Source organism: Motacilla alba, chromosome 24, assembly GCF_015832195.1.
Source record: "Motacilla alba alba isolate MOTALB_02 chromosome 24, Motacilla_alba_V1.0_pri, whole genome shotgun sequence".
Classification (NCBI taxonomy): Eukaryota; Metazoa; Chordata; class Aves; order Passeriformes; family Motacillidae; genus Motacilla; species Motacilla alba.
Genome location: NC_052039.1, coordinates 3,497,672 through 3,524,141, shown reverse-complemented (window position 1 = coordinate 3,524,141; position 26,470 = coordinate 3,497,672). Strand labels below are relative to the sequence as shown.

Below are 26,470 nucleotides of genomic sequence, written 5' to 3'. Positions count from 1 at the left end.
CATGCGGCTCTCTCTTCTCTCCATGCCCTTGCCCAGATGATGGTGGTGACTCCCAGCGTGATCTCGCTGCAGGCTTGGACTCCAAGGAATACTGCCTGTCGGACCGGGACATTGTGGAGGTGGTGAGGACAGAGTACGTTTACACGCGCCCACCCCCGTGGTCAGACACGCTGCCCACCATCCACGTGGTCACCCCCACCTACAGCCGGCCGGTGCAGAAGGCAGAGCTGACCAGGCTGGCCAACACCCTCCTGCACGTGCCCAACCTGCACTGGATCCTGGTGGAGGACTCGCAGCGCCGCACGCCGCTCATCACCCGCCTGCTGCGGGACACGGGGCTCAACTACACCCACCTCAACGTGGAGACCCCCCGCAACTACAAACTGCGCGGGGACATGAGGGACCCCCGCATCCCCCGCGGCACCATGCAGAGGAACCTGGCCCTCAGGTGGCTCAGAGAGACCTTTAACAAAAACAACAGCCAGCCCGGGATTGTTTACTTTGCTGATGATGATAACACCTACAGCCTGGAGCTCTTCGAGGAGGTAAGAGCCTGCTGGGGGGATGGATGGGGCTGGTTAGCCTGGGGAGGGGGTGAGAGGTGCTGTGGGTGAGCTGAGGAGATGCTGGGCTCCTCTCCTGAGCTCTGGGTTAGTCCTGTAGTCAGTGCAGCTGTGCTGTGGTTTTCTCTGGAGCTCCGTTACCCTGTGTGTTTCCAGAGCCAAAGCATCCCGTGGGAAGCAATGGGAACCCCGGTTTGTCTGTGGCGTGTGATCAGGAGGCAGCTTCCATGGAAAGGGAGCTAATGAGGAGCTGCCTTCCCCTGTGGGGAGCCTTGTTAGGGTTGGAACATCCCCTGCTGTCCAATGTGCAAAGAAACCTCAGCCATCCTCCTTCCTCGCCTCATCCCGGAGATTTCCAGCTGATCTGATGTTATCCACCTTCCTCCTCCACCACTTGGCTGTCTGTTAAATCCTGCCTGCTTTCATTTGAGGGGTCCTTTTCCTTCCCTGCCGTTTGCCCTTGCATGCTCCCACCCCAGGGTTAAATCCTGGAGCCTGCTCCAGTTCCCGGCTGAGCAGCAGCGCCCTGGCAGAGCCACCCCTGAGCTGTGTCAGCACAGCCACAGCCTTCCCAGGACATCTTGTTCAGAGATGTTCCCTGTGCTGGTCTCTGCCTTGCCGCACACACAAGGAGCAGAAGTTTGTCAGAGATTTTCCTTCCCCTCCTGGAAAAGCAGAGCCCTCCATGCAGTGCCTGGGGGAGGGATGTCTGTGCCAGGAGACATGTGCAGCTTTTTCCCCTGGAGCAATTCCTATTCCAGCCCTTGGCATGGCTTTCCCAGGCTGTAATCAGCAGGCAGAGGGGCTGAGATCTCCCCCTGGAAGTTTGCAGCTCCAGGGCTGAATTTCAACATATCCTGACAATCTGGTTGGGTTTGAGCAGGGGAAGATTTTCTGGGCTTTCCCACCTTTGCTCTTTGTTCCAGCCCAGCTGGGGCTCTAAATGAGCTCCTGTCTGCAGGTTTGAATGTTTTTACAGTGCCAGGTACCTCACCTGGCTTCCAGCTCAGAAATTACTTGTTCCCTTGCTCCCTTGAGCCAAACTCTTGCAGCAAGGGACAAGAAAGGAGGATTGCTTCCTTCCTGACCAGCTGCCCATTTTCATACCAGGGATCTCTTATTTATTTCCTCATGCATGCCTCTTTCCCTTCCCCAGTGGCTCTCACTTTAGCTTGCACAGGCACAGGAATGCACAGGCTTTGAAAGCTGAGAGTGAATTCAGGCTGAATTTCTTTCTTCCCCGTCCCCTTTGAGGCTGGCTCCAGCGGCATCTTGAGACAGACTCCTCACATGAATAAAGCAGAAAGGGTTCCTTCATTCACTCGTGTGCTGTGCTCATAGAGGCTTCTCCTCTCAGATATGTCTCTGCAGTTAAGGTCACTGAGCCAAGGAAATGTGCTGTGAAATGCAGGAGACACACATTATTGTTCCCTGTGGACAGGGGCAGCCGTTAGCAGCTGTATAATGCAGAAGGGCAAGTGCCAGAGCTCTTCTGCTCTCGTTTGCAGTAATTAGCAGTGATGAGATTAGCTCTGGGAGAGCCCTGATCTAAGAGAGCGAGCTGACAGCGGAGCAAGAGGCTGAGCCTGCCAGGGAGCAGGGCAGGGTGCTGCGGGTGAGTGGCATTCAGAGCATCTGCCTTGGCAAGGGCAGGTGGCCAAAGGGGCCCTGGTGGCTCTGCTCCATTTCTGGTGACCACAGGGAGCAGAGGCACCCTGTTCCACAGGGCAGGAGCAGTGAGACAGGACTGTCCTGCCTGCCGGGACTGTCCAGAGAGGCTGCGATTCCCAGCTGTCCCCCCGGCTGGCAGCTGCAGTGCCTCACTCTGGAGATGCCTTTAGCCTTACATAGCCTGAGATTGCAGCTTAAATACCTTAGTAGAGACCACCTTTCATTCCTAGATGTGCCATTTCTGCATTTCCAGGTGGCCTTGGACAAGGTGCTCCCCTCCTGTGTCTTGGTTTACCCATGTGGAGCCCAAGAGCTGGACAAACACCCCACCCATAAATCCCAAAGATGTTCCTTATTGGCAGCTCTGGACAAAAACCCCACTTATAAATCCCAGAGATGTTCCTTATTGGCAGCTCTGGACAAAAACCCCACTCATAAATCCCAGAGATGTTCCTTATTGGCAGCTCTGTTCTCAGTGCTGAGTCCAGCTCGGTTCTGTGGCCATTGCTGTTGTTAGCTGCCACTTTCCAAAGCTCTTCCCTTCTCCAGCTGTGGGATGGGCAGCCTTTCACAGGCGGGTGCTGAGGTCTGAGCCACAGAGGCGCTGCCTGGGGTGGAACTCTTGGGTGCAGGTGCATTAAGGGCAGATGAAGCCTCCCCAAGGGGCTCCACCCAAAATGGATGATGGTCATGGGGTTTTCATACAGATATAAGTTTGATCCATTTACATATCGGGGGTTGATCTTCCAATTACAGCTTTAGGCAATGAAGTCATTTACCCCCAGTTTGCTCCCCCCGACTCACTTTTTGTTTATGCTGAGCCAGTGAGGTGTCCTTGAGTTTCAGGCCTGAAGGAATTGTTTTGTCTGATCAAAATGTGAAGACAGCAGCCAACACTCCATATGGAGTTTGGAGCTATACACCAAAGCAGTACAGGATTTTAAAAATATATGAAAAATACAAAAGCTAAAATCCTAAGGTGTCAGGTGAGGTGGTTGTGCTGGGGGCTGGTGGCAGCCACAGGTGGGGTCAGCGTGTCCCCTGACAGATGAGCATGCCAGTTCTCTCCCTTGGAGAGATATCCCTTGAATGGGCTGTGATCTTCTGTGATCTTCCATGATCTTCTCAAACCTCCTGGATTGAGAAACCCTCCTTGGTCATGGCGAGTTCCCAGCACGCTTGGGCTCCCATGTGGATTATGTGCAACTCATTGGTTTTCCCCCTTGGTTTTTCTCCCATTGGTTTTACCACCTCACTTTTCCCCATGCAATCCCTGTTTCTGCCCTGTTTGGGAGCGAGCTGACATCCCTGGCCTCCTTCGCAGGGTGCTGGAATAAAGGAACTCCGTGGAACTGCTACACGGAGCTCCTGTCTCTTTGTCCCTGTGTCGGCCTGGGGACACCTCACAAGGCAGAGCTGAAATCACGGCTAAGAGCAGAGCTGCCTGTCCCTTGCTGAGGTTACCCTGCGGCTGAAGGACTCCCTGAGACCTCAAGGAAGCTGTCTCTTGTGGGAGCTCTCTGTGGGAAGGCTGAAGGACTCCCTGAGACCCCATGGAAGCTGTCTCCTGAGGGAGCTCTCTGTGTGGGAAGGCTGAAGGGCTGCCTGAGACCCCATGGAAGCTGTCTTGTCTGGGAGCTCTCTCTGAGGAGGCTGAAGGGCTGCCTGAGACCCCATGGAAGCTGTCTCCTGAGGGAGCTCTCTGTGGGAAGGCTGAAGGGCTGCCTCAGACCCCATGGAAGCTGTCTCCTGAGGGAGCTCTCTGTGGGAAGGCTGAAGGGCTGCCTCAGACCCCATGGAAGCTGTCTCCTGTGGGAGCTCTCTCTGGGAAGGCTGAAGGGCTGCCTCAGACCCCATGGAAGCTGTCTCCTGAGGGAGCTCTCTGTGGGAAGGCTGAAGGGCTGCCTGAGACCCCATGGAAGCTGTCTTGTCTGGGAGCTCTCTCTGGGAAGGCTGAAGGGCTGCCTGAGACCCCATGGAAGCTGTCTCCTGAGGGAGCTCTCTCTGGGGAGGTTGCAGCCTCCGGTGGAGCCCTCAGCCCGGCTGGCTGTGTTAACCCTGTGTGTTAACCCTGTGTGTGCTCGTCCCCAGATGCGCAGCACCAGGAAGGTGTCGGTGTGGCCCGTGGCCTTCGTGGGCGGCCTGCGCTACGAGTCGCCCAAGGTGAACGCGGCGGGGAAGGTGTACGGCTGGAAAACCGTGTTCGACCCGCACCGCCCCTTCGCCATCGACATGGCCGGCTTCGCCGTCAACCTCAGGCTCATCCTGCAGCGCTCTCAGGCCTACTTCAAACTGCGCGGGGTCAAGGGCGGCTACCAGGAGAGCAGCCTGCTCCGCGAGCTGGTCACCCTCAGTGACCTCGAGCCCAAGGCTGCCAATTGCACTAAGGTACGCTCTCGTCCTCCTGCGGGGTGGTGAGGAGCCAGAGGGGGAAGAAAACCCAGTTTTCCCCATCATTCCGTCACTTCGCAGAATCACAGAACATCCTGAGCTAAAAGGGACCCACAGGGATCATCCAGTCCAGCTCCTGCCCCAGCAATCCCACCCTGGGCATCCCTGGAGCGGTGTTCAACCCCTCCTGGAGCTCCGGCAGCCTCCGGGCCGTTCCCATTCCCTGGGGAGCCTGGGCACTGCCCAGCACCCTCTGGGGGAAGAACCTTTCCCAAAATCCAGCCTAACCCTGCCCTGGCTCAGCTCCAGCCATTCCCTGGGCTCTCAACAGAAAGAAGAGGGATCAGTGCCTGTCCATCCACTGCCCCTCATGAAGAGACTGCAGATGGCTGTGAGCCTCCCCTCAGTCCTCTCTTCTCCAGGCTGCTCCTCTGTGTTTGGAGGGAGCACACCCCCATTTCATGGAAGCTGGGAATGGGGGATTATGCACTAAAACGTGTGGAGGGCACTTAATCTCTTTTGGCTGCAGGCTGCTAGTGGTTGCATAAACCTTGAAATGGTCTTCTCTCCCCTGTAAATGTTCTTCTTTCTTACTGAAAAATACTATTTTCAAGGTGGGCTTTCCTGTGGCCTGGCTGATCCCCTGGAGCATGGAGTTCCATGGGTGAAATGTCACTTATTTAATGTGAATTCCCGAGTGGGGGTGTGAGTGCTGTGACACGCTGGGGTTTACCCTGTTCCCCCGTGTAAGCTGTAACCCAGGAGCAGCAGCCACAGCCTCTCCTGGCCGCAGGGAAGGGCTGCTCACACAGGCTCTGCCTTGCTGCCAAGTTGTCTTCTCCCTCCTGACATCCTCACAACATTTGTGCTGTAGGTGCCCACAAAAACTTGGATATTTCTGTGTCAGAGATAATACAGAAATGTTGCAGTGCCTGGGACATTGCTGTGAGCTCCAGGAGGCTTCCAGGAAGCTCCGTTTGGGGGGGATTTCACTGCTTTTAGCTGACTGATCAGTGCTGCCTGCACACGTTGCTGGGTCAGGGAGCAGGACCCCGTGTGCTAAATAACACAGAAACCATGGATGGCTCTTCTCCTGGAAACTTCCCAGTCTGAGATGAGAGATGAATCTGTCTGGGCTGACAGGGAGCGTGGGAGACACCATGAGACAAAGCTGGTTAGAGTGACAGGCATCAATCACAGCCCATCAGCCTCAGAGGTGCTGCCAAGGGTTTCAAAGCTTTGTGAGTGGGTTCCCTAAATACTGGAGGTGTGCTGGGGGTCCCTCTGAAATCAGAGACCCCTGTGTAGTACTCTCACTTCTTTGTCTGTTATAAACATCAGCCAGTCTGATTTAGAGAGTCTTTATTGCTTAATTACCCCAACAGAATTGTTCTTTTATTGCAAATAAGTTTTATAGGCAACAGCCTCAGTGTTGGATCCATGTCTCCATCCTTTTTAGGATAGGAAAGAAGATGTGGCTAATACCCTTTGCCTGATTTCCATATGCACTGCTCCAAAGCCATGGAAAAAAACAGGAATCTGAATGTTCAGCAGTGCTCTCACAAGGAATCCAGGAATAAAGAGGAGGAGCTGAGGGGAAGGAGCAAGTCTGGGTTTTATCTGATACCTGCTGCGCCTCTCTGAATCCACATTTCTGTGGTTATGGCTGTCCTACACCAGGACAAATAACCCAACCAGCCTCCCAAAAATGGGGAGAGAGTTTGGATTAAAATTAGATCTCTGTTCCTGGGCACTGTGTGGAAATAAATTTGTTTCCAACAGGCAGGAGAGATGGACAGGCTGCTTTTACTCTGTGTACAGAAGATCAGGGGTGTTTACTCCGTGGCCAGTTACCCAGTCTTTGGTCCATTGTCCCTGCTGTAAATAAATACCTGCTGGAAGGAAGCTGTGCTGAAAGGCTGGGGTGGGAAATGATGGCCCTGGAGGAAGGAGAGGAAGGAAAATGTTGTTTCCAGGCAGGAGGAAACAAAGGGTGCTGGAGCCAGGCAGGGCTGTGCCGCAGGTCAGGGATGGGAGGAAGCAGCAGGGATTGCTGCCCAGCACTGGAGGCAGACTGAGTTTCTTTTCTGGGCTGTGCTGGGGAGAGCTCACAAGGGTCCTTGTTGTGAGCTGAATACTGTCTGCTCCTGGCAGGCTCCGAGTGCAGCTTTGCAGGTTGGGCTCTGCCTTTCTGCTTCAGCCTCCATTTGCCTGGAAATCTCCATTTCTGCTTTTCCTCACCCATTTACCCCTGGAGAAGAGAGTCTGGGCCAGCAGCAGAGAGGGACCAAAGCCGGGTCTGAGGTCCTCTGAGCCTGAGATCACAGCACAGGCTCCTCTCTCCCCCCTGTGCTCCCAGCACTTGTCATGCTTTGCTTCTGTTAAACATAACCACACACCTGCTTTGCAGGGAGATTTACATTAAAAATTATGATGTGCTTAGACAGAGTCATTAAGGAGGGATCAGAGGAATGTGTAAGATAAGCACAGACATCTGTTCTCCAAAAATGCTGCCTTCCCTGTGTGCACTGCTGCTGCTGGAAATATTGATCAGAATTCAGCCCACAAACACACACTCCTGCAAAAAGCTGAAGTTTAGGCCAAAGATCACATATCTTATTTCTTGCATTTGGGAGCTGCCCAAAATGAAGGAGAAAGTAAAGGAAGTTGTTATTGGTTGCTGAGAAGAAAGTTATCCCCCCCTTATGAGGAGGGAAGGATTGGTTTATCCTGGAGCTGTAAGGAAACAGGGCTTTGCAAGGGTTCTCTGTGTTTGGATTTCTGCACCCCCCCCAAATCAAACCACCCTCTCTTCAACCCCTTGGCACAGCAGAGAGGTCTGAGATTTTGGCATTCCTGTCAGGCTGATGGAAAGGGGAGACATTCTGCTCCCCTTTTTCTGTGGACACCCAGGGAGCAATCTGCAGTGAGCTCAGCCAGGGAGGACTAAAGCAGAGGCAGGGGCCCATGGGCACCATATTGCCACTGCTGGGGGAACATTTTATTGTCAGGCTGGAGAACAGGGAGCAGAGCTGCCCTTTCAGCCTGGTGTCTCTTTTTCCCATTCTGTAGTTTCCATTTCAAACAACAATTCCTCAGTCCCTCCTGGGAGGGTCTGCTGGAAACCCTGTGATCCACTCCCACTGCAGCTCGGGCACTTCTGTTTGTTTTTTAATCTCCTGTTGGGAGACAATGAATTGGTCTGCTGTGGAGATGACCTCCTAGATCTTTTTGAGTCCTGTGACCCCAAATGTCAGGCCAGGAATGAGTGGAAGAGTTTTGCAGTAGTACTTTTAAAGGGGAGCGATCTATGAGATCCCTCGAGTGATCTGTATGAAACCACTGCTCAGGAGAAGTCAGATATTTGGTTCCCCTCACTGTTTGGTCGCTTGTGAGAGAGCCAAAGCTTCTGTGAGGCGTAAAACACGCTGCTTGTTGAAAAAAAACAAGCACTGGCTGAAAGGAAAAGCAAATGTTTCTGTAGTAAATGGTGATCTACCTCCCACGTTAAGGAGCACAGCATGAAAAATGGTAAAAGCTGCTGTATCAAGCTGCAAACTCTGAAAATGGCTCTGTTTTAGCCCATTTAATCTGCCCTTTCTGGCATTTGGCTTTAAGAGAGCAGAAGTGGGCTCCAGTTGAAGGAGAGCACTGGTGTAGTTGTGTTCCTCTGCTGCTGGAGTGCGCTCAGAGCTGCTGAAGTGTGAGTGAGCCCCTGGGCCATGGCAGGGCTCAGTGTGGAGGGCCAGCAGCGCAGAGGGCTCTTTCTGAAGAGGAGAATTGGCTGCAGGATTTCTCCAGCACCTTTTTATCCTTTCACCATCATTGCAGAGCCCCGAGAGCCACTCGTGAGCCCTGCTGGGTTTTGTCTTTTCCCGGGCATGCAGCGCAGTAATTGCAGCAGCGTCGCTGCTGTGGGGACAGCAGGGCTGGAATCAAGGGTGACTTTGATGAGCAGGCTCTGAAGTGCTCGTGGGGGATGATGAAATGGATTTTTGGACCCACTCCAGCCAGCAGTTGGTCTCTACTGCTTCAGCATTAGCAGAGATTTAAGCTCCACGCAGGAGGTGACTGCTCACATCAGAGATGAATTTGGTCAAACAAGCTCCTTGGGAAGAGGGGGAAGGTGCTCTGCTTGAACCAGGAGGGTTTGAAAGGTGCTTTGTTCATCCTTCAGAAGCAGAACGTGGCCTGGTTTTTCAGGAAGGCAGGCACTGGGTGGAAGGGGTTTGCAGGATTCGGTGTGCAGGGGATTGTCATGGCAACCAGAGGGAAACCCCACGAGGTGGGAAACAGCCAGGCACAGGTGAGGGGAAGCAGGAAACCTGCTTGGAGAGGATAAAGCTGTTCCCAGCAATCCTGGCTCGAGGAGGAAAGCAATGAGTATAATTGAGTACTTTAAGCAGCTTCCAGAACTGTCTGAGCACAGCAAGTAGAAACAATTTCCTACAACAGCCCCCCTGAAATACTCAAGCACCTCAGATTCTGCCAGTTCTCCTCCACAGATGTTGATCTCTCTGCAACTCTGCTGCCAAGACAGAGGGAAGCTTTTAGGAGAAGCTTCAGCTCTGTTTTAAGCAAGCTGGGGAGGGGTTTTAATACCTGGTACGGAATAGGGGGTGGCTGTGTGGGGCCAGCATTCCAGAGGGATTGGGGAGAGAGCTTTTGGGGGATCCATAGGGGAATGCTGGGCTATGAGAGGGTGTGTGCAGCCCCGAGTTTGTGGGAAGAAGGGAGGATTCGGGAGCCAGCTCCTGCCTCAGCAGCTCTGAGGCAGCAGCAGCAGTGAGTCCTTTCCTGCTTGCTGAGTGACACTCGGTGGCTTTTTAGGCTCTGGGAAGGATTTAAAAGTGAAAAGAGAAGTGGTGCTGAGGTTAGGGGGCAGACTGATGCCTGCTCCCCAGGAACGGATTTTCAGGCATGTGCTGAAGAATTCAGGTTGTATTTCCCCCAGCCAAAGGCAGGGGTGGTGATGGGAAGAGCTGGTGATGCCTCTTCCCTCACAATATCACCTAAATGTCAGGAATTTGCATTTCCCCTCCCAGTGACTCCACAGGCCGAGGGTATAAGGTGATAACCAAGGAGCAGCTGAGGAGCTGTGGGAGGCAGGGATGTGATTCCAGGCTGGGAGGGAGCTGCCTTACCCCATTGGAAGGCTGATGAGCCTTTGGAGGGAGCTGCCGGATAACTACATGGAAGGAGCAGGGTAATGTCCCACGACAGCACACTGTAAAAGGGTGATTTCTGTGCACTGTGCATTTTGCAGAGCAGCAGCTCTGCCTAAATGAAGGTTTATGCAAAGCCCCTCTCAGCAGTGGATGCACCATTAGGCTCCAGGGTGGCTGCTTAAATTGCACTATTGATTTAATGTGCAGGGATATTTCGTAGTGCACTGGAGAGGTGCAGCTAATGACTTCTGCCGCCTTCTTCAGATTTTAGTCTGGCACACAAGGACAGAGAAGCCTGTGCTGGTGAACGAGGGCAAGAAAGGATTCACAGATCCCAATGTGGAAATCTGACTGTGCATGGCTGAGCAGAGACCAACGCCAGGTAAGAGCACGCGTTTCTAACAGCAGGGAGAAGCTACACGAGAGCAGGAGAAAGGGAAAAGCTCTTTTAAATGTGCTTTTTCATTTCCATTTTTCACAACCCTGACCTTCCCTTACTGTTAAACTTCTCAAGACCATTTGTTAATCTCTCTTTTTAAAAGTTAATCTGTTTTAAAGACAAAATACCTGCTGGGAGGTTGAGGGGAAGAAAAATGCAGGGAGCAGGAGTTTAGGCAGAAGTTGCACCATGAAGAGAAATCCTCGTGTAAACAAGGTTGCCTTATTAACTTTAATAAAGCACAGGGTTGAAGGGTGTGGGTTCAAACACCTGCAAACATCTGAGGGAAGCTAAAGCAGGAGCAGCAAGAAGATTTTTGGTCAGGCAGAAGCTTTCACTGAGGGCAATATTTAATTTAGGCCCACACTGAAGCCCCAGAGAGGCAGTGACCAGTATGGAAGGTGTGGATTGCACCCCACCTGAGGTGTTTGTTCACCTGAGCAGAGCATGGGGTGTCTTTTCCAGTGGAAAGGAGGAAAGAGCACACACATTGATGTTTGTCCATGCCCTGCGTGTTTCTGCAGCTGGTTTGTGGGAGGATGAGCTGGTCACTTGTATCTGCAGCCTGTGGAGCTGCCCTTCATTACTATGGGCAAAGAAATAAATGCACAACTCCTTTCACTGGAGTGTAGAACCAGGCCTGGAGGGAGAGGACATTGCTGCTCCTGAGTCCTGAGAAGCAAGAGCAGGAAGGGGGTAGATTTGCCCAGCAGTGGTGAATTTTTACCTGCAGTGAGCTCCCTTATGTCCCATGCCCTGGGGGAAGCAGGATGGAGCCCTGCCTGCTGCTCTGTGGCCTTGGCAGGGCAGGAGAGCCTGCACCAGCTTCTCTGTGCCAGGGAGAGGCTTTGCAGAGGGGCTGGAGCTCTCCAGTGCTGGCCCCAGTGCTGCTCCCCCTGCCCAGACAGCACAATTTTAGGATCTGCAGTGGGACAAGACTTTGGGATGACCCTGCAGTGGGACAGTGCTTTGGGATGGCCCTGAAGAGTGGGACAGGGCTTTGGGATGGCCCTGCAGTGAGGCACAAGGGCTTGGAATGGCCCTGCAGTGAGGAACAAGTGTTTGGGATGGCCCTGCAGTGAGGCACAAGGGTTTGGGATGGCCCTGCAGTGAGGGACAGAGCTTTGGGATGGCCCTGCAGTGAGGCACAAGGGTTTGGGATGGCCCTGCAGTGAGGAACAAGTGTTTGGGATGGCCCTGCAGTGAGGCACAAGGGTTTGGGATGGCCCTGCAGTGAGGGACAGAGCTTTGGGATGGCCCTGCAGTGAGGCACAAGGGTTTGGGATGGCCCTGCAGTGAGGCACAAGGGTTTGGGATGGCCCTGCAGTGAGGCACAAGGGTTTGGGATGGCTCTGCAGTGAGGCACAAGGGTTTGGGATGGCCCTGCAGTGAGGCACAAGGGTTTGGGATGGCCCTGCAGTGAGGCACAAGGGTTTGGGATGGCTCTGCAGTGAGGCACAAGGGTTTGGGATGGCCCTGCAGTGGGACAGGACTTTGGGATGGCCCTGCAGTGGGACAGGGGGTGATACCACGCTGCTTGTGTCTCTTGCAGAAGATTTCTTCATGCACAGCCTGCAAGGTTCCTCTCCACAGCACCCACCCAGCCAGCCAGGCGGGAGCCAGGACCTCTGCTGACTCCCACGAGTTTTAGCCTTCAGAAAAACCAAGCACCACTGCATACATGAAGTCCCCGGACCCCCTGCCCCTCCTCCCGGACTCGGAGCACAGGCAGACGCTCCGGAGGTGGAGAACAAAGCACAGAAAGGCGGGACTGGCAGCTCCCGGCGCCCAGGCTCCGTCTGGCAGGCGGCTGCAGCGAGCAGGGCTGTGTGCCAGCACCTGGCTGAGGGTGAGAGCCACGCCAGTGGCCCCTGGGGACTGGTTTTGCTGAGAAACACGGACTTTGTGGCCATGTGTGAGACAGCCCGAGCAGCTCTCTGGCCGTGGAGGGGACAGCTGCCTTCCTAGATGGCACCTTAGCCCTTAATTTTAAACCTACTTTAATCAGTGTTTGTTACGCTGCACAAGATGGGAAGGGTTTGGGGAGGGGGAAAAAAACAAGGCGGGTTAGAACAAACCCTTTAAGCATCACTGTTCTCTGATTTCCCTCTCCTTTTCCTTCTTCAGTTTCACAGTTTGGGGGGCACCCTGACGTTCCTGTGTGGTCATGGAATCATGGAAGGGTTGGAGGTGAATGGGACTTTAAAGATCCTCTGGTTCAACCCCCTGCCATGGGCAGGGACACCTCCAGCTGGACCAGACTGCACCTGGCCTGGAATATTCCCAGGGGTGGATCCCCCACCTCTCTGGGCAACCTGTGCCAGTGTGACACCACCCTCATTGTAAAAAAATGTCCTTATACCCAATCTATCCTCTTTGAGTTTAAACCATCAACCCTTGTCCTAGCCCTGCTGAAAGGTTTGTCTCCATCTTTCTTAGAAGAAGGGATGGAGGGACAGGACCAGGGAGCTGCTGATCACCAGCAGTTCACCACTGATCCTGGATGGAGTTGTGTCTCCAGCATGTGGATCTCTAAAAATGCTGAAATAATTGGAAGTGGGGTTTAAGGAGACTGTGGGGGCCATACACCAGAATATTCATCCAGATCTGGGTCCTGTTTGGCGCTCATTTGGTTCCCATGAGCATTAGGTGTGGGATTCTCCCAAGGGTGCTCCTATATGAAGGCAAATTTCCACTCTTGAAAAATAAAACTGCTTCCAACTAGAGACTGGACACTAAGAGGTGAATTCAGTGCATTTCCCATTTGACTGGAGTGTATCCTCCAGCCCCAGCCCCTTTTTCTGCTGCTGCAGAGCTGGTGTGAAAAGCCACCCTGGAGCAGTTCCCAGTCCCCTTTGATGGAAAGCAGCACCCTTGGGAAGGGGATCCTGGGCTCAGGGCTCTGCTTATTCACCATCTGGTGGTGCTGCCACCATGGATGACTCTGAGACTGCCAAACTTGCTGAGATAAAAACTGAGGTACAACAGGCCCCTCCTCCCCAGCCAAAACCCCTAAATTCCCTCCCCCTGCATAACTTGTCAAACCTTTGTCACCCCCCTCCCCGCTGCTGTCCCAATTCCTTCAAAAATTTTGAAGCACAATTTTACCTTTGAACTGAGGAAAAAATGTAATCCTGCAATAGACTTGGTTATTTTTAGCCCTAACACGTAGAACTATTAAAATGCTCTGGGTTTGATTGTTGGCTTCACGGTGCAGAAGTCTCCCCTTGGATTAATGACATTGTGTATTTCCTGATATTTCAAAGGAAAATATTTTTTGTAAGTAAGTTATTTTCTCCCGCTGTATATCAGAACCATTGGGGAAAAGTCTCATTCTTTAGTTGCCAGCCACAGAAGCCTTTACAAAAATGTTCCTTTTAGATGCAATGGCTGAAGCACCACTTGGAAAGAAAGTGTTGGATGCTGCTGGCTGCTCTATGGGAACAGGTATTGTTACCTTGGATTAAAACTCTGCACTCGAGTAGATTTATTCTCTTACTGTACTGGCCTTCCAAGTTCCCTTCAGTCTGCAAACCCTACAGTGGAAAGAGACATTTTTCAAGGACTACCAAGTTTTCATAGCATTGAAGTAGTCTCCAGCTGATGTCCTCTCCGAGCTGCATGTTTTGGTTCACTGATGTGAATTCCAGTCCCTGCTGGGTTCCAACCTTCCCTCCTTGGAAGGAAATAACTTTCAGAAAAATGCAAAGGATGGAGTCCTGAACACAGCCCTGCACATCTGCTCTGCCCTCAGGAGCCTGGGCCCTCTCAGCTGTCCCAGAGCTGCTGTGGCCCTGGGGAGCAGAGGCAGGTGTGACCAGACCTGGCCAGGATGGAGTGTGTTCCAGCTGCACTGTCTGTTCTCAGTTTTAAACAAACTGTATTTAAATTTGTTAAATAAAATGATGGTTTCTAAGAGCCAGCATACCCTGCACCTCCCTTACAGACACAGTCTGGTTTCTCTCAGAGCCTGAATCCTGGTACTGGCACAGAAAGCAGAGACTCCTTGGAGGTTCTGAGGGATTCACAGCTCAGGTTCGATCTCCCCCTCTCCCTAAGGAGGCTGCAGCTCCTCTGTGCCTGGAGCTGCTGAGTTCAAACAATGTCATGTTTACCTAAATCCTGAGCTTCTCTTTAGAGGGACAAGAAGAAAAAAGAAACCAGGACCCAAGATCCCACAGCAGCTTTAAGGAGAAAGCAGGGATGAGTTTTCCCACTTGCAGTCCCTTTGCTTCTAGCCCAGCCAAAATCTGCTCCCTGCTCATTTTCCAAGGGGGAATTTCATCTTCAGGTGTTTCACAGTGTGAGCACTGCTGGAGATGGGACTGCAGGACTCACGTGTTTTCTTCTCCTTGGAAATTCTTATTCCTGCCTGGCCTGAAACATAATTACACATTTGACAGAAGACAAAACACATCTCACTTTTAAATTTTTTTTCTTTTTTTTCCTTTTGAGAGAGAGACGACCTCCATAATAAAACTTAGTGGAAAAAAAAGCTGAAATTAAAAGTCATTTGACAACCACCTTGCCTTCCAACAAGGGAACACATAATGGCTTTTTGCAGAGAGACTTGCTAAAATCTGCCTCAAAGCACACCAAAATGGTTTTCCACACCTGATTACTCACATGTTCACCAACTATTTTCTCCCTACCTAATTATAAAAACGAGGAGGCCAAGGATAGCACATTTTGAAAGTCCCGGGAAAGCTGAGCTCAGCTTCCAGTTCAGATGGCTTCAGTTCTTTCTCTCTCTCTCTCTCACCTGCCTCCAGCACCTTTTTACTCCCCCACATCCACCAGATGGTCCAGAACATGCGCAGCCATCCGGGCTGGGGGCCCCAGCAGGGCAGGGGATGAGCTGCATCACCCATCCATCCATCCATCCATGGAACAAGGGCGCTGCTTCCTCGCCGTCCTCTCCTCTGACCTCACGGCCAGAGGGCAAATCCTTCCCCTGGCTCTAGTGGAGATGAGCATGCCCAGGTGCTGAGCCATCAGGTCCCCAGCCATGCAAGCAGGAGTGCTCAGGGTGAGCCAAACGTGGGAAAGCAGCTCTCAGTCCACTCTCAGTCCACGTACTGGGTCCGTCCTAAGTAAGGGATGTCCACGGACTGGATGATCCGGCCCGCCGTGCGCTCCTCAAAGATCACAATCTGCACAGGAGAGAGAAAATCCCTTCTTGCAAAGCCTGGGGGGCTTCGAATATGCTTAGGAGGAGGGGAAGGAAGCACCTTCTCAGAGCTCAGTCAGTGTGGGTCTGAACAGGGACTGAGGCTCTGCCTCAGCACCCGTGGTGCAGGAATGAAGCAGCATCACATCAGGTTTGTCTTGATTTCCAACCTGAGGCAGAGCTGTGAAGTTCAGCTGCCATCCCTGTCAGCCTTTAATGGCTGTCAGAGCCAGAGCCAGCTTTGGAGCAGCACCTTCCCTCCTTTCCAGAGATCTTAGGAGACAGCACTGTCCTTCCCCTCCATTGCACTGGCTTTCAGCCAAAGGGTAATTGCTGTCCCGTGTGTGCCTGGCTCTTTGGGACAAGGATCTTTAACAACCCCAACAGGCACAGAGCAATCCCAGCACAGCCTCTCACCTCGTTGCCCCCTCTCCTTAGCCAGGGGCCAGGAAGGTAAAGAGTTTCCTGAGGTCCAATCTTCCAGTATCTCCCCAGGTTCTGACCATTGACAAACACCACTCCTTTCTCCCAGCCCTGCAATCAAGGCAGAACATGAAATTACTGATGCAGCTCTGCTGCCTCGTTAGCATCCCCACAGGAAACCAGATCTGCTTTCACACTTGCATTCTTTCCAGCCACTTTCTGCAGGTTTTCTGCTTGCTTTCCCTGTGCAAATCCCTGCAGCCAGGAACATTTGAACGAGCCCTGTTGAACAGGAGTTATCCTTAATGTGCTTATTAAAAGGATAAAGGTTTCAAAAATGTGCAATTTGTGCTTCGTGCTTGTACAGGAAGCTTCTTCCCTTTGAACAGACAGGCCTTTATTCCATCCCAAGCATGGAATATCTGCCCTCACCTCTTACACAGGTGACAGAAAAACTGAATTGCTGCTGGCTGGCCCGATTTCCAGCAAATGTCATTTTGCCAATACATGGGAAAGTGAGCAGGACAGTAAGGCTGGGCACAAGGTTGGCTCTAAGGGAAGGAAATCAGAGGAGGAAGTTTAATAATATTTAAAATCTCATCTGAAGTTCTGTGCAGTCTCCCACAGAAGCATGACAGGAATGCCAACTCCCATGCCATGGCCACAAAGAAGTGACTCTTTCCATGTCACACTGAGAAGACAGGAATAAAACAAGGCCCTCCTTTATTTTCTGTGCCCGTTGCTCCTCTGCAACTAGAAAACAGCATTTGCATGCCAGTAAAATGAGACTGAAGCAGTCACTGGCAGCTCTGCAGGGTCAGTTTTCTCACAGGACCTCTCCAGGCTGAACAGAATTACCTGGAGGAGACCCTCAGAATAATTCCCTGAGAGAGAGGGGGAGGCTACAGACACAGAGACCAGCCAGAGCTGTTGCACAAGTCTCTCTAACCATTTTTTAAAAAAACTTGACCAAGAACAACCAGGACTTGCCTGCAGCTTCAGGAAGGTGTCCTGTGGCTGCTGCTCTATCCACAGCCTCCCGCGGAAGAACGCCGGCCCCACGAAGTAATCAGGGACTGTGCTCCAGCCAGGCACGTGCTGCAAGCTGCAAGACAGGGACAACTCTCACAGCCCTGGGGCCACCTGCCCCTGTCCCCACCTTCCACAGCCCTGGCAGGCCAAGCTGGGCTCAAGAGGAGGACACCTGGGGCTGTCACCACCTCTGGGCCTTCAATGGGAAATGCTTTTTACAAGAGTGTGTGGTGATGGGACAGAGGGGAAAGGATTCAGGCTGGAAGAGAGCAGGTTTAGAGTGGATATTGGGAAAAAATTCTTCCTTGTGAGGTGAAGGCCCTGGCACGGGGCGCCCAGAGAAGCTGTGGCTGCCCCTGGATCCTTGGAAGTGCCCAAGGCCAAGCTGGAGTAACCTGGGATAGTGGAAGGGGTCCCTGCCCGTGGCAGGGGTGGGGTGAGAGCATTTTAAAGGTCCCTTCCACCCAAACCACTCTGGGATAAAAGCTCTGCTTCACGTTGGCTGCTGAGGATCCTTCAGATCCGCCAGGGTGCTTTAAATGTCTGTGGTTGCTAAAGGAGACTGCAGAACTGACAGGATTCAAACCAGCCATCCCTGCCACGGCTCCTGGCGAGGAACACAAACACATCCCTGCAAGTGTGCAGTAACGAGGGGAAATCTGACATGATTTCTTACCTGTGGCAACAATTTGGGAGCAGGGCACAAGCAGAAGAGGAAATAAGGAAAGCAGAATCCCACAGAAGCCTTGGGCTGCTGTAAGAACACGTTCCCTCCAGCCCTTACAAACTGCATCTCTTGGACTGGGGGAAGTTATTGATCCAGTGCAGCCTGGCTGCTACTGAATTATTCAACTAAAAGCCTGTGACAGCTCCTTTCACAACACTCCTCTCCCTCCTCCCCCGAGGGAACTGTGAGCTGATTGTGTTTCAGTGCTGCTGGTCAGCAGCCAGCAGCTGAGGGTACTGGTGACTAATCTTGCTTTTGTTTGGCCGTGGCAGCTCACTTGCTTTAATGCTCCTCACTGGAAATATTCCTCCAACACCCTGCAGTCCACAAGGCTGTGAGTTACCCCATCAATAAGAATCCTTCAGGTAGCCCCTCAGCACCTGGTAAAGCTGCCCTTAGGCATTTCAGAATGTGGACGTTTTTCCTTTTAAAAGCCTTTTTGGTTTAACATGGCCCCTCTCTCTCCCTCCTACACAAAATGGGGCAGCTGTGGTATCTTGGGGGACGCACATAAGTTGCTTTCTGGTATTAAAAACATCACTGAAAAGAGTGTCTCTGGATTGTGGCCAGAGTCCATAGGGCATCTGCTGCCTGAAACATTTGCTGAGGTTTTCTCTATGTGCTGACAGAGGCTCTTCAACATCCCCCTGCTAAATTTCCTCCCTTGAATTAAAGCAAAACAACATAAAAGAGAGGGAGCCATCTGGATTGTTAATGCACTATCAGTAGCTTTCTAGAATTAATCCATCCCTTGCCAGGCCAAATTACTAAATATATCAGCCAGATTGGTAATTTCCAGAAAGACCCAAAATTTCCAGCATGTGGGTGTGAGGGGATCCTTCCCTTTGGATAAGCCTGGATTTACCTCCCTCATCTCACCCTGCTGCAAGGAAATCTTTAACCCTGCACAGTGGGATTAGATTTCCCCCTAAATGATGGTATGGATCAGCTGGCACCAGTTCCTGCACTATTTCAGGCAAAAGGATCAACAAAAGTATCAGTGCAAAAATCCACCTCCCCACTGTTACCTCATTTAGCAGCTCCCCATTAGACCCTGCACTGCTGGAAAGCAGGTGGTTTCAAATGAAGAAGGAAAAAGAAATAAAAAAGTTAAAATCCCACAAACCTTTTCATGAAGGCAGGTTTCATCTCCAAACTGTAAATCTTGAAGTTCCTCAAGGGGGTTTTATTCAAGAAGACGTCCCCAATTAAGCCTGTGAGAGCAATGGGGGTAATGAGGAGTTGAGGAGCAGCTAAAGCTGATGGATTTTGCTATTTGAATCTGAGGAACAGCAGGAGATGGAAAGCAGCCACGTTCTGCAATGGAATTAGAGTCCATATGGTCCCATTGCTCATGCAGATTGAGTGGGGAGCATCTCTAAACTCTGCCCTCTCCATTCTCCCCTCCCTCAGCTCAGCAGGGCCCCCAACCCCCCCAGCAGGACACCCTGGCATGTGCTGGCCCAGGCAGCACCTGGGGCTTCTGGGGATTGTGGGGTTGGAGCTGACCATGCACAGATTTTTTTTTAAAGCAGTCAATCACTTCTCTAACAGGCACAGCAAAACATAACTGAGCCAGCACCAACACCCAGGGCTGCTCCAGGGCTTTTCATCCCAGGATTTTAAGGCACCTGGAGAAGTCATCCAGCCTTTTGTTCAAGTTGCTCTCCCTGAAGCAGGCAAAGCCTGCTGCTAATCACAGCACTGAGGCTGCCCGGGCAGCACTGAGGTTTATGCAACGTTTCTGCATTAAATAAAATCGATACAGTCACGTGCCTAACTCCATTAATCTATTTTACAGAGCTTCTGCACATAGTTCCCCACTAAAATAGAATCAACCCCTTCCAGCTCCACCACTGCGTGTGACAGGCTTGAGCATTTCAGTCAGTTCTGCTCCAGGGGATGCAGTTCCCTCCTCCTGACATTGTGTGAGCTTTTAAATGGTGTGATTCTCCAATACCAACGCCTCCAGGGAAAACACAGATTAAAAAAGGTATTTTCCTTCCCTCCCTGTGAAGTAATATGCTCACAGAGCAAGAGAAAGGGAGCTGGGCATCACCTAGGAAACCCAGAGCAGAGCAAGATTCACGGATAGCCCTGGGTTTAGCTGTACCCTTAGAAAAGAAACCTTGGTGCAGGGCACTGAGCAGCCACTGCTGCTCCTCTGATCACTCCAGACAGGGCTGAGGCTGTTTTTTAGCACATTCCCACTGTGCTGTAGCCCAGCTCCCCCATGGTGTTAACAAACACCTGCAGAACAGAGCAACTGCTCTTCAGTGATGTCAGAATCAATCCCTCCAGCTGGATTTGGGCAGGAAGTTGTCTCTGCTCAAACCTAGAACTCGAGTGTCCATAACTGTGCCACTGTCAGCACAGGTGGGAATAAAATAATCAAAATATTCTCCAAACATTCAACATTTCCCACCAACTCCCAGCCCTGACCAGCACCACAGGAGCTGTGCTGGAGAGATTGCTTTTAAAAGAAATTTAAAAGTTTTGGCTATTTAAGCAGCTTCCAGGTATTTGTGATGTGTACAGCAGAGCTGAGCCCTGATGGTTCTTAATATTTTTAGACAAAGAAACATCTATTACTTTAATTATGGTCGCAGTGATTTAGGCACTGATGTGCCTTGACAATCTTCCACACTTCCTCAGGAGAATGTGACACACCTAGGGAGTTTCAGAGCCAGCTCCTGTAGTTTGGCTGCCCACGAGTTTGTGTAGCAGCAGGAGCAAAGATTTTCAGGGATACAATCTCGGATTTACATCCCATGTTAGGCCTGCAAAGTCCTTGAACAACACTGAAACTCGTGATACTGGTGGTGTTTGCAGAGACCTGAGACATCAATTACACTTTCCAAAGTCCTCCTTCTGTACTGTTACAGGACTCCAAGAGAGCTGACCTGAACCTGGAGCTGCTTTTATATCTGACAATAAATTATAAAAACAAACATTGCCTGGAATGTTTTGCAACAATCACGGGAGGACCACAAGTGGCTGAAAAGCACCTGTGCCCTCAGCTGGTTCTGTGCAAAGCACTCAGCCAGCCCTGAGGAGTCCCTGGGAGAGTTTGGGAGCCCTGAGGAGTCCCCGGGAGAGTTTGGGAGCACTGAGGAGTCCCTGGGAGAGTTTGGGGGCACTGAGGAGTCCCTGGGAGAGTCTGGGAGCCCTGAGGAGTCCCTGGGAGAGTTTGGGAGCCCTGAGGAGTCCCTGGGAGAGTTTGGGGGCCCTGAGGAGTCCCCGGGAGAGTTTGGGAGCACTGAGGAGTCCCTGGGAGAGTTTGGGGGCACAGAGGAGTCCCTGGGAGAGTTTGGGGGCACAGAGGAGTCCCTGGGAGAGTTTGGGGGCACAGAGGAGTCCCTGGGAGAGTTTGGGGGCACTGAGGAGTCCCTGGGACAGTTTGGGAGCACTGAGGAGTCCCTGGGAGAGTTTGGAGGCACTGAGGAGTCCCTGGGAGAGTTTGGGAGCCCTGAGGAGTCCCTGGGAGAGTCTGGGAGCCCTGAGGAGTCCCTGGGAGAGTTTGGGAGCCCTGAGGAGTCCCTGGGAGAGTTTGGGAGCCCTGAGGAGTCCCCGGGAGAGTTTGGGAGCCCTGAGGAGTCCCCGGGAGAGTTTGGGAGCACTGAGGAGTCCCTGGGAGAGTTTGGGGGCACTGAGGAGTCCCTGGGAGAGTTTGGGGGCACAGAGGAGTCCCTGGGAGAGTTTGGGGGCACAGAGGAGTCCCCGGGAGAGTCTGGGAGCCCTGAGGAGTCCCTGGGACAGTTTGGGGGCACTGAGGAGTCCCTGGGAGAGTTTGGGGGCACTGAGGAGTCCCTGGGAGAGTTTGGGAGCACTGAGGAGTCCCTGGGAGAGTCTGGGAGCACTGAGGAGTCCCTGGGAGAGTTTGGGGGCCCTGAGGAGTCCCTGGGAGAGTCTGGGAGCACAGAGGAGTCCCTGGGAGCGTTTGGGGGCACTGAGGAGTCCCTGGGAGAGTTTGGGGGCACTGAGGAGTCCCTGGGAGAGTTTGGGAGCCCTGAGGAGTCCCTGGGAGAGTTTGGGGGCACTGAGGAGTCCCTGGGAGAGTCTGGGAGCACTGAGGAGTCCCTGGGAGAGTTTGGGAGCCCTGAGGAGTCCCTGGGAGAGTTTGGGAGCCCTGAGGAGTCCCTGGGAGCGTTTGGGGGCACTGAGGAGTCCCTGGGAGAGTTTGGGAGCACAGAGGAGTCCCTGGGAGAGTTTGGGGGCACTGAGAAGAGGCAGACCCACCTTTCCTCTGCTCGTTCAGTGCCAGCCCATAATTGACACGGCCACGGTTCTCCACCAGCAGCCTCAGCTGCCTGAAGCCCTGCTGAAAACAAACAAGGACAAGATCAGCTGCACCAGCCCTGCACCCAGCAAAGGTGCTGAGGGAGGAAATGGCACCACTGCCTTTGGCAGCTGCAATTTATAGATTTAATTCAAAGTTCTCTATTACTGTTGCTGCTTTTTAACAAAGGAATGGGACTATCTTGGGCTAAAATGATTTGTTTGGATAAACATCAGTCTCAGGCTGTGAGATTTTAAAGGAGTAAGTAGCTGGCTGTAAAGCAGTGACAAGTTCTTTGTTACAAGACAATACATAACTTTCTAATCTAATGGACAGATGCTACAAGGTTTATTTTGCTTTACTAACTTATCACCTCTACTTACTTCTACTGCACTGTGGATACTTTTACTTAATAGGCTGCTCACATCCACACAGAGGCTTCTATTGCAACTTCTGAACTCTTAGCTTATTCTGTACAACCCCACCCATACACTGTAAACCCTTCACCATCTTACCAAGTTTCCTACATTATAAACCCTTCACCATCTTACCCCATACAGTTTCCTACATTATAAACCCTTCACCATCTTACCAAGTTTCCTACATTATAAACCCTTCACCATCTTACCAAGTTTCCTACATTATAAACCCTTCACCATCTTACCAATAGTTTCCTACACTATAAACCCTTCACCATCTTACCAAAAACAGTTTCCTACACTATAAACCCTTCACCATCTTACCAAGTTTCCTACATTATAAACCCTTCACCATCTTAACAGTTTCCTACATTATAAACCCTTCACCATCGTACCAAATACAGTTTCCTACATAATAAACCTTTCACCATCTTATCAATAGTTTCCTACATTATAAACCCTTCACCATCTTACCAAATACAGTTTCCTGACTATGAACCCTTCACTTACCAGTACAGTTTCTCACTTATTTAAGGTATATTCTTACTTACAACTAGAGAAACATAAGTTTATGATTTTTCCACTTAATGTCTGTGTACTTTATTTTTACATCGATCCAAGCTCCTTCCAAGGCTGCAGATCAACCCCTCCTGCATCTGTAGAAGTTTCTGTCTTTCCCTTTCCCACAGTTCTCCAGTGCAAGCAGTGAGGAACTCGCAGCCTTTGCACAGATTTCTGGCTTGTTTTTTTTTTTGGTTTTTTTTTTTTTCCATCTTGAATTTTTAATTCCAATTTTGACAGCACCCACAGAGCCAGAAATGGAGTGTGACACAGGACAGGCTCGTGCCATAAACTCTCCCACAAGCCTTAAGAACAACAGTGCATCCCCCTCAGCTGCTCCCACAGCCACCACAGCTCTGGTGAAATGTGCTCAATCAATACAGTGTTCTTAGTGCCAGCTTCTGCCAGGGTAAAACTGCTCTCAGAGCTAAAGAGAGACATTCCTCCTCATTTAATTTGAGACCCAAGAGCCTCCAAAGCCCCTTAAAACCTGCTTTGTGCTAAGGAAGAAGCAGCCTGCAGAGATTTAATCTGCAATAACAGGGTACAGGTACTCAATGTGGTGGCTGTGTAAGAAGGTTGGCAAATTTTGTGCAGCAAGGGCTGCAATAACTTGAATTTTCTCAATGGAAAAGCACTCAGACCCCACTTTTCAATCACAAATGGTAACTTGGCAGTGAAATCCCACTATTTGTGTCTGATTAGGGTACCAAGCTAGGCTGGGTTAGGAGGAGGTGCCTTTCTGAGACTTCTCCCCCTTCAGTGATCTTGTTATCCACACCCCGAGCAATCCCCTGTAGTTACCTGTCCCTCAGGAATGGAGAGCTCCACTGTGTTGTAGTCCAGCTCCCCCACATACATGGTGTTAACAAACACCTGCAGAACAGAGCACAGGAGAGCAGAGCAACTGCTCATCAGTGATGTCAGAATCAATCCCTGCAGCTCGAGTGGGGCAGCAAAATGTCTCTGCTTCAAACTAGAACTTGTGTCCACAACCGTGCCACTGCCAGTGCAGGTGGGAATAAAAGAATCAAAATATTCTCAGGACATTCAACATTCTGATGTTTAAAGATGTCAGAAGTTTTAGTAAAGTGGAACTGGATATCAGCAACTGGAAGTTGCTGTGATGAGCAGAGCAACTGCTCATCAGTGATGTCAGAATCAATCCCTCCAGCTGGATTTGGGCAGGAAATTGTCTCTGCTTCAAACTAGAACTCGTGTCCACAACTGTGTCACTGCCAGTGCAGGTGGGAATAAAAGAATCAAAATATTCTCAGAACATTCTGATGTTTAAATATAAGTTTTAGTAAAGTGGAACTGGCAATGAGCAACTGGAAGTTGCTGTGATGAGCAGAGCAACTGCTCATCAGTGATGTGATGATCACACCCCTCCAGCCAAATTTGGGCAGGAAGTTGTCTCTGCTTGAACCTAGAACTCAAGTGTCCATAACTGTGCCACTGTCAGTGCAGGGGGGAATAAAATAATCTAAATATTCTCAGGACATTCTGATGTTTAAAGATGTTATAAGTTTTAACAAAGTGGAACTGGCAATGAGCAACTGGAAGTTGCTGTGATCAGCAGAGCAACTGCTCATCAGTGATGTGATGATCACACCCCTCCAGCCAAATTTGGGCAGGAAGTTGTCTCTGCTTGAACCTAGAACTCAAGTGTCCACAACTGTGCCACTGTCAGTGCAGGTGGGAATGAAATAATCAAAATATTCCCAAAACATTCAACATTCTGATGTTTAAAGATGTTATAAATTTTACCAAAGTGGAACTGGATATCAGCAACTGGAAGTTGCTGTGATTATCAGAGCAACTGCTCATCAGTGATGTGATGATCACACCCCTCCAGCCGAATTTGGGCAGGAAATTGTCTCTGCTTCAACCTAAAACTCAAGTGTCCATAACTGTGCCACTGTCAGTGCAGGGGGGAATAAAATAATCAAAATATTCTCAGGACATTGTGATGTTTAAAGATATTATAAGTTTTAACAAAGTGGAACTGGATATCAGCAACTGGAAGTTGCTGTGATGAGCAGAGCAACTGCTCATCAGTGATGTCAGAATCAATCCCTCCAGCTGGATTTGGGCAGGAAATTATCTCTGCTTGAACCTAGAACTCGTGTCCACAACTGTGTCACTGCCAGTGCAGGTGGGAATAAAATAATCAAAATATTCCCAAAACTTTCAGCATTCTGATGTTTAAAGATGTTATAGGTTTTAGCAAAGTGGAACTGGAAATTTAACTAGAAGCTGTAAGGGTTGGGGCTTAGGTGAGAAGTGGAAATTCCATTGTTTTCTGCCCATTTCCTGCCTCCACCCGGGCTGAGTGAGCCCTGTGCCCCTACCTGTGCCCGGTCCCGGACGTGGTCCCTGGTGTGCAGGTGTCCCCCCCCAAAAATGACAGTCTCATAGAGCACATATCCATAGGGCTGCCCCATGCTGTCGTTCAGATGCAGGTTCTCCATGTTCACAGGGAGCTCTGACTTAACGGGCTGCAGAGGAGAAGCAAATTGAGCATCAGCACTGCAAAGTCTTGTAGGGGCAGCTCATTCAAAGCAGGTGCTTCACTCTGCCCCAGGTGAGAGCCCCCCAGCCCTGGTGCAACCCAAAATCCCTCCAACCCAAAATCCCTCCCAAAGTACCAGAAAAAGGAGCCAAGCGCTTGCAAAAGTGCAATTCCAAGAGAGCAGAAGGAGCAGTGAAAATGGGAGATAAAAGATTTGCTGCTTTTGCATATCCTTGGCAAAAAAAAAATCCCCCAACCTCATCCTTTTGGGATAAGGCAGAGCACAAATTGCTGTAAAAGCTGATGCCTTTTAGGTCTGGGATGCATTAAAAAAGGTGCCACTACCTGTAAAAGAGCTGGCAGCACATCCCAGAGAGAGATGTACTGGTGCAGGAGGATGGCACCATAGGAGGCCTTGCTCTCAATCATGGGAGGCAGAGGAAGGGGCTGGCCTGGAGTGCAAAAAGAAAGATGGAACAAGATTTCAGACAACACAAATTGCAGATACCTCCCTCCCAGACCTCCTTTGCTCCTCCCATCCTTAATTCCCAACCAAGCAGAGCCCCAGAAGGGGCAGTGTCAGTAATTCCCAACCAAGCAGAGCCCCAGAAGGGGCAGCTTCAATAATTCCCAACCAAGCAGAGCCCCAGAAGGGGCAGTGTCAGTAATTCCCAATGAACCAGAGCCCCAGAAGGGGCAGTGTCAGTAATTCCCAATGAACCAGAGCCCCAGAAGGGGCAGTGTCAATAATTCCCCACCAAGCAGAGCCCAGCAGGGGCAGCTTCAATAATTCCCAACCAAGCAGAGCCCCAGAAGGGGCAGTGTCAGTAATTCCCAATGAACCAGAGCCCCAGAAGGGGCAGTGTCAATAATTCCCCACCAAGCAGAGCCCCAGAAGGGGCAGTGTCAGTAATTCCCAATGAACCAGAGCCCCAGAAGGGGCAGTGTCAGTAATTCCCCACCAAGCAGAGCCCCAGAAGGGGCAGTGTCAGTAATTCCCAATGAACCAGAGCCCCAGAAGGGGCAGTGTCAGTAATTCCCAACCAAGCAGAGCCCCAGGAGGGGCAGTTTCAATAATTCCCAATCAACCAAGGCCCCAGAAGGGGCAGTGT

General features: G+C 51.2%; 2 protein-coding genes across 9 annotated transcripts in view; one reads left to right on the top strand and one right to left on the bottom strand.

The window, feature by feature from the left end:
• Nucleotides 1–14,164, top strand: part of B3GAT1 (beta-1,3-glucuronyltransferase 1) — a 40,122-nt gene extending 25,958 nt beyond the window's left edge. For 3 of the 5 annotated variants that reach the window (XM_038161511.1, XM_038161507.1, XM_038161509.1), the window contains 4 exons: nt 37–545; nt 4,326–4,622; nt 10,058–10,175; nt 11,785–14,164. In XM_038161511.1, the coding sequence (XP_038017439.1) occupies nt 37–545; nt 4,326–4,622; nt 10,058–10,144 (893 nt within the window). In that variant the 3' untranslated portion in view covers nt 10,145–10,175; nt 11,785–14,164. The remainder of the gene's footprint in view (nt 1–36; nt 546–4,325; nt 4,623–10,057; nt 10,176–11,784) is intronic. The other 2 variants (XM_038161508.1, XM_038161510.1) reach the window with 1 other exon arrangement.
• Nucleotides 14,165–14,650: 486 nt separating this feature from the next.
• Nucleotides 14,651–26,470, bottom strand: part of LOC119711362 (beta-galactosidase-1-like protein 2) — a 32,845-nt gene continuing 21,025 nt past the window's right edge. For 2 of the 4 annotated variants that reach the window (XM_038161502.1, XM_038161504.1), the window contains 8 exons: nt 25,704–25,810; nt 25,198–25,344; nt 23,648–23,719; nt 21,824–21,905; nt 18,711–18,798; nt 16,816–16,930; nt 15,820–15,936; nt 14,651–15,385 (listed from right to left, as the gene is read on the bottom strand). In XM_038161502.1, coding sequence (XP_038017430.1) covers nt 15,299–15,385; nt 15,820–15,936; nt 16,816–16,930; nt 18,711–18,798; nt 21,824–21,905; nt 23,648–23,719; nt 25,198–25,344; nt 25,704–25,810 — 815 coding nt within the window. In that variant the 3' untranslated portion in view covers nt 14,651–15,298. The remainder of the gene's footprint in view (nt 15,386–15,819; nt 15,937–16,815; nt 16,931–18,710; nt 18,799–21,823; nt 21,906–23,647; nt 23,720–25,197; nt 25,345–25,703; nt 25,811–26,470) is intronic. The other 2 variants (XM_038161503.1, XM_038161506.1) reach the window with 1 other exon arrangement.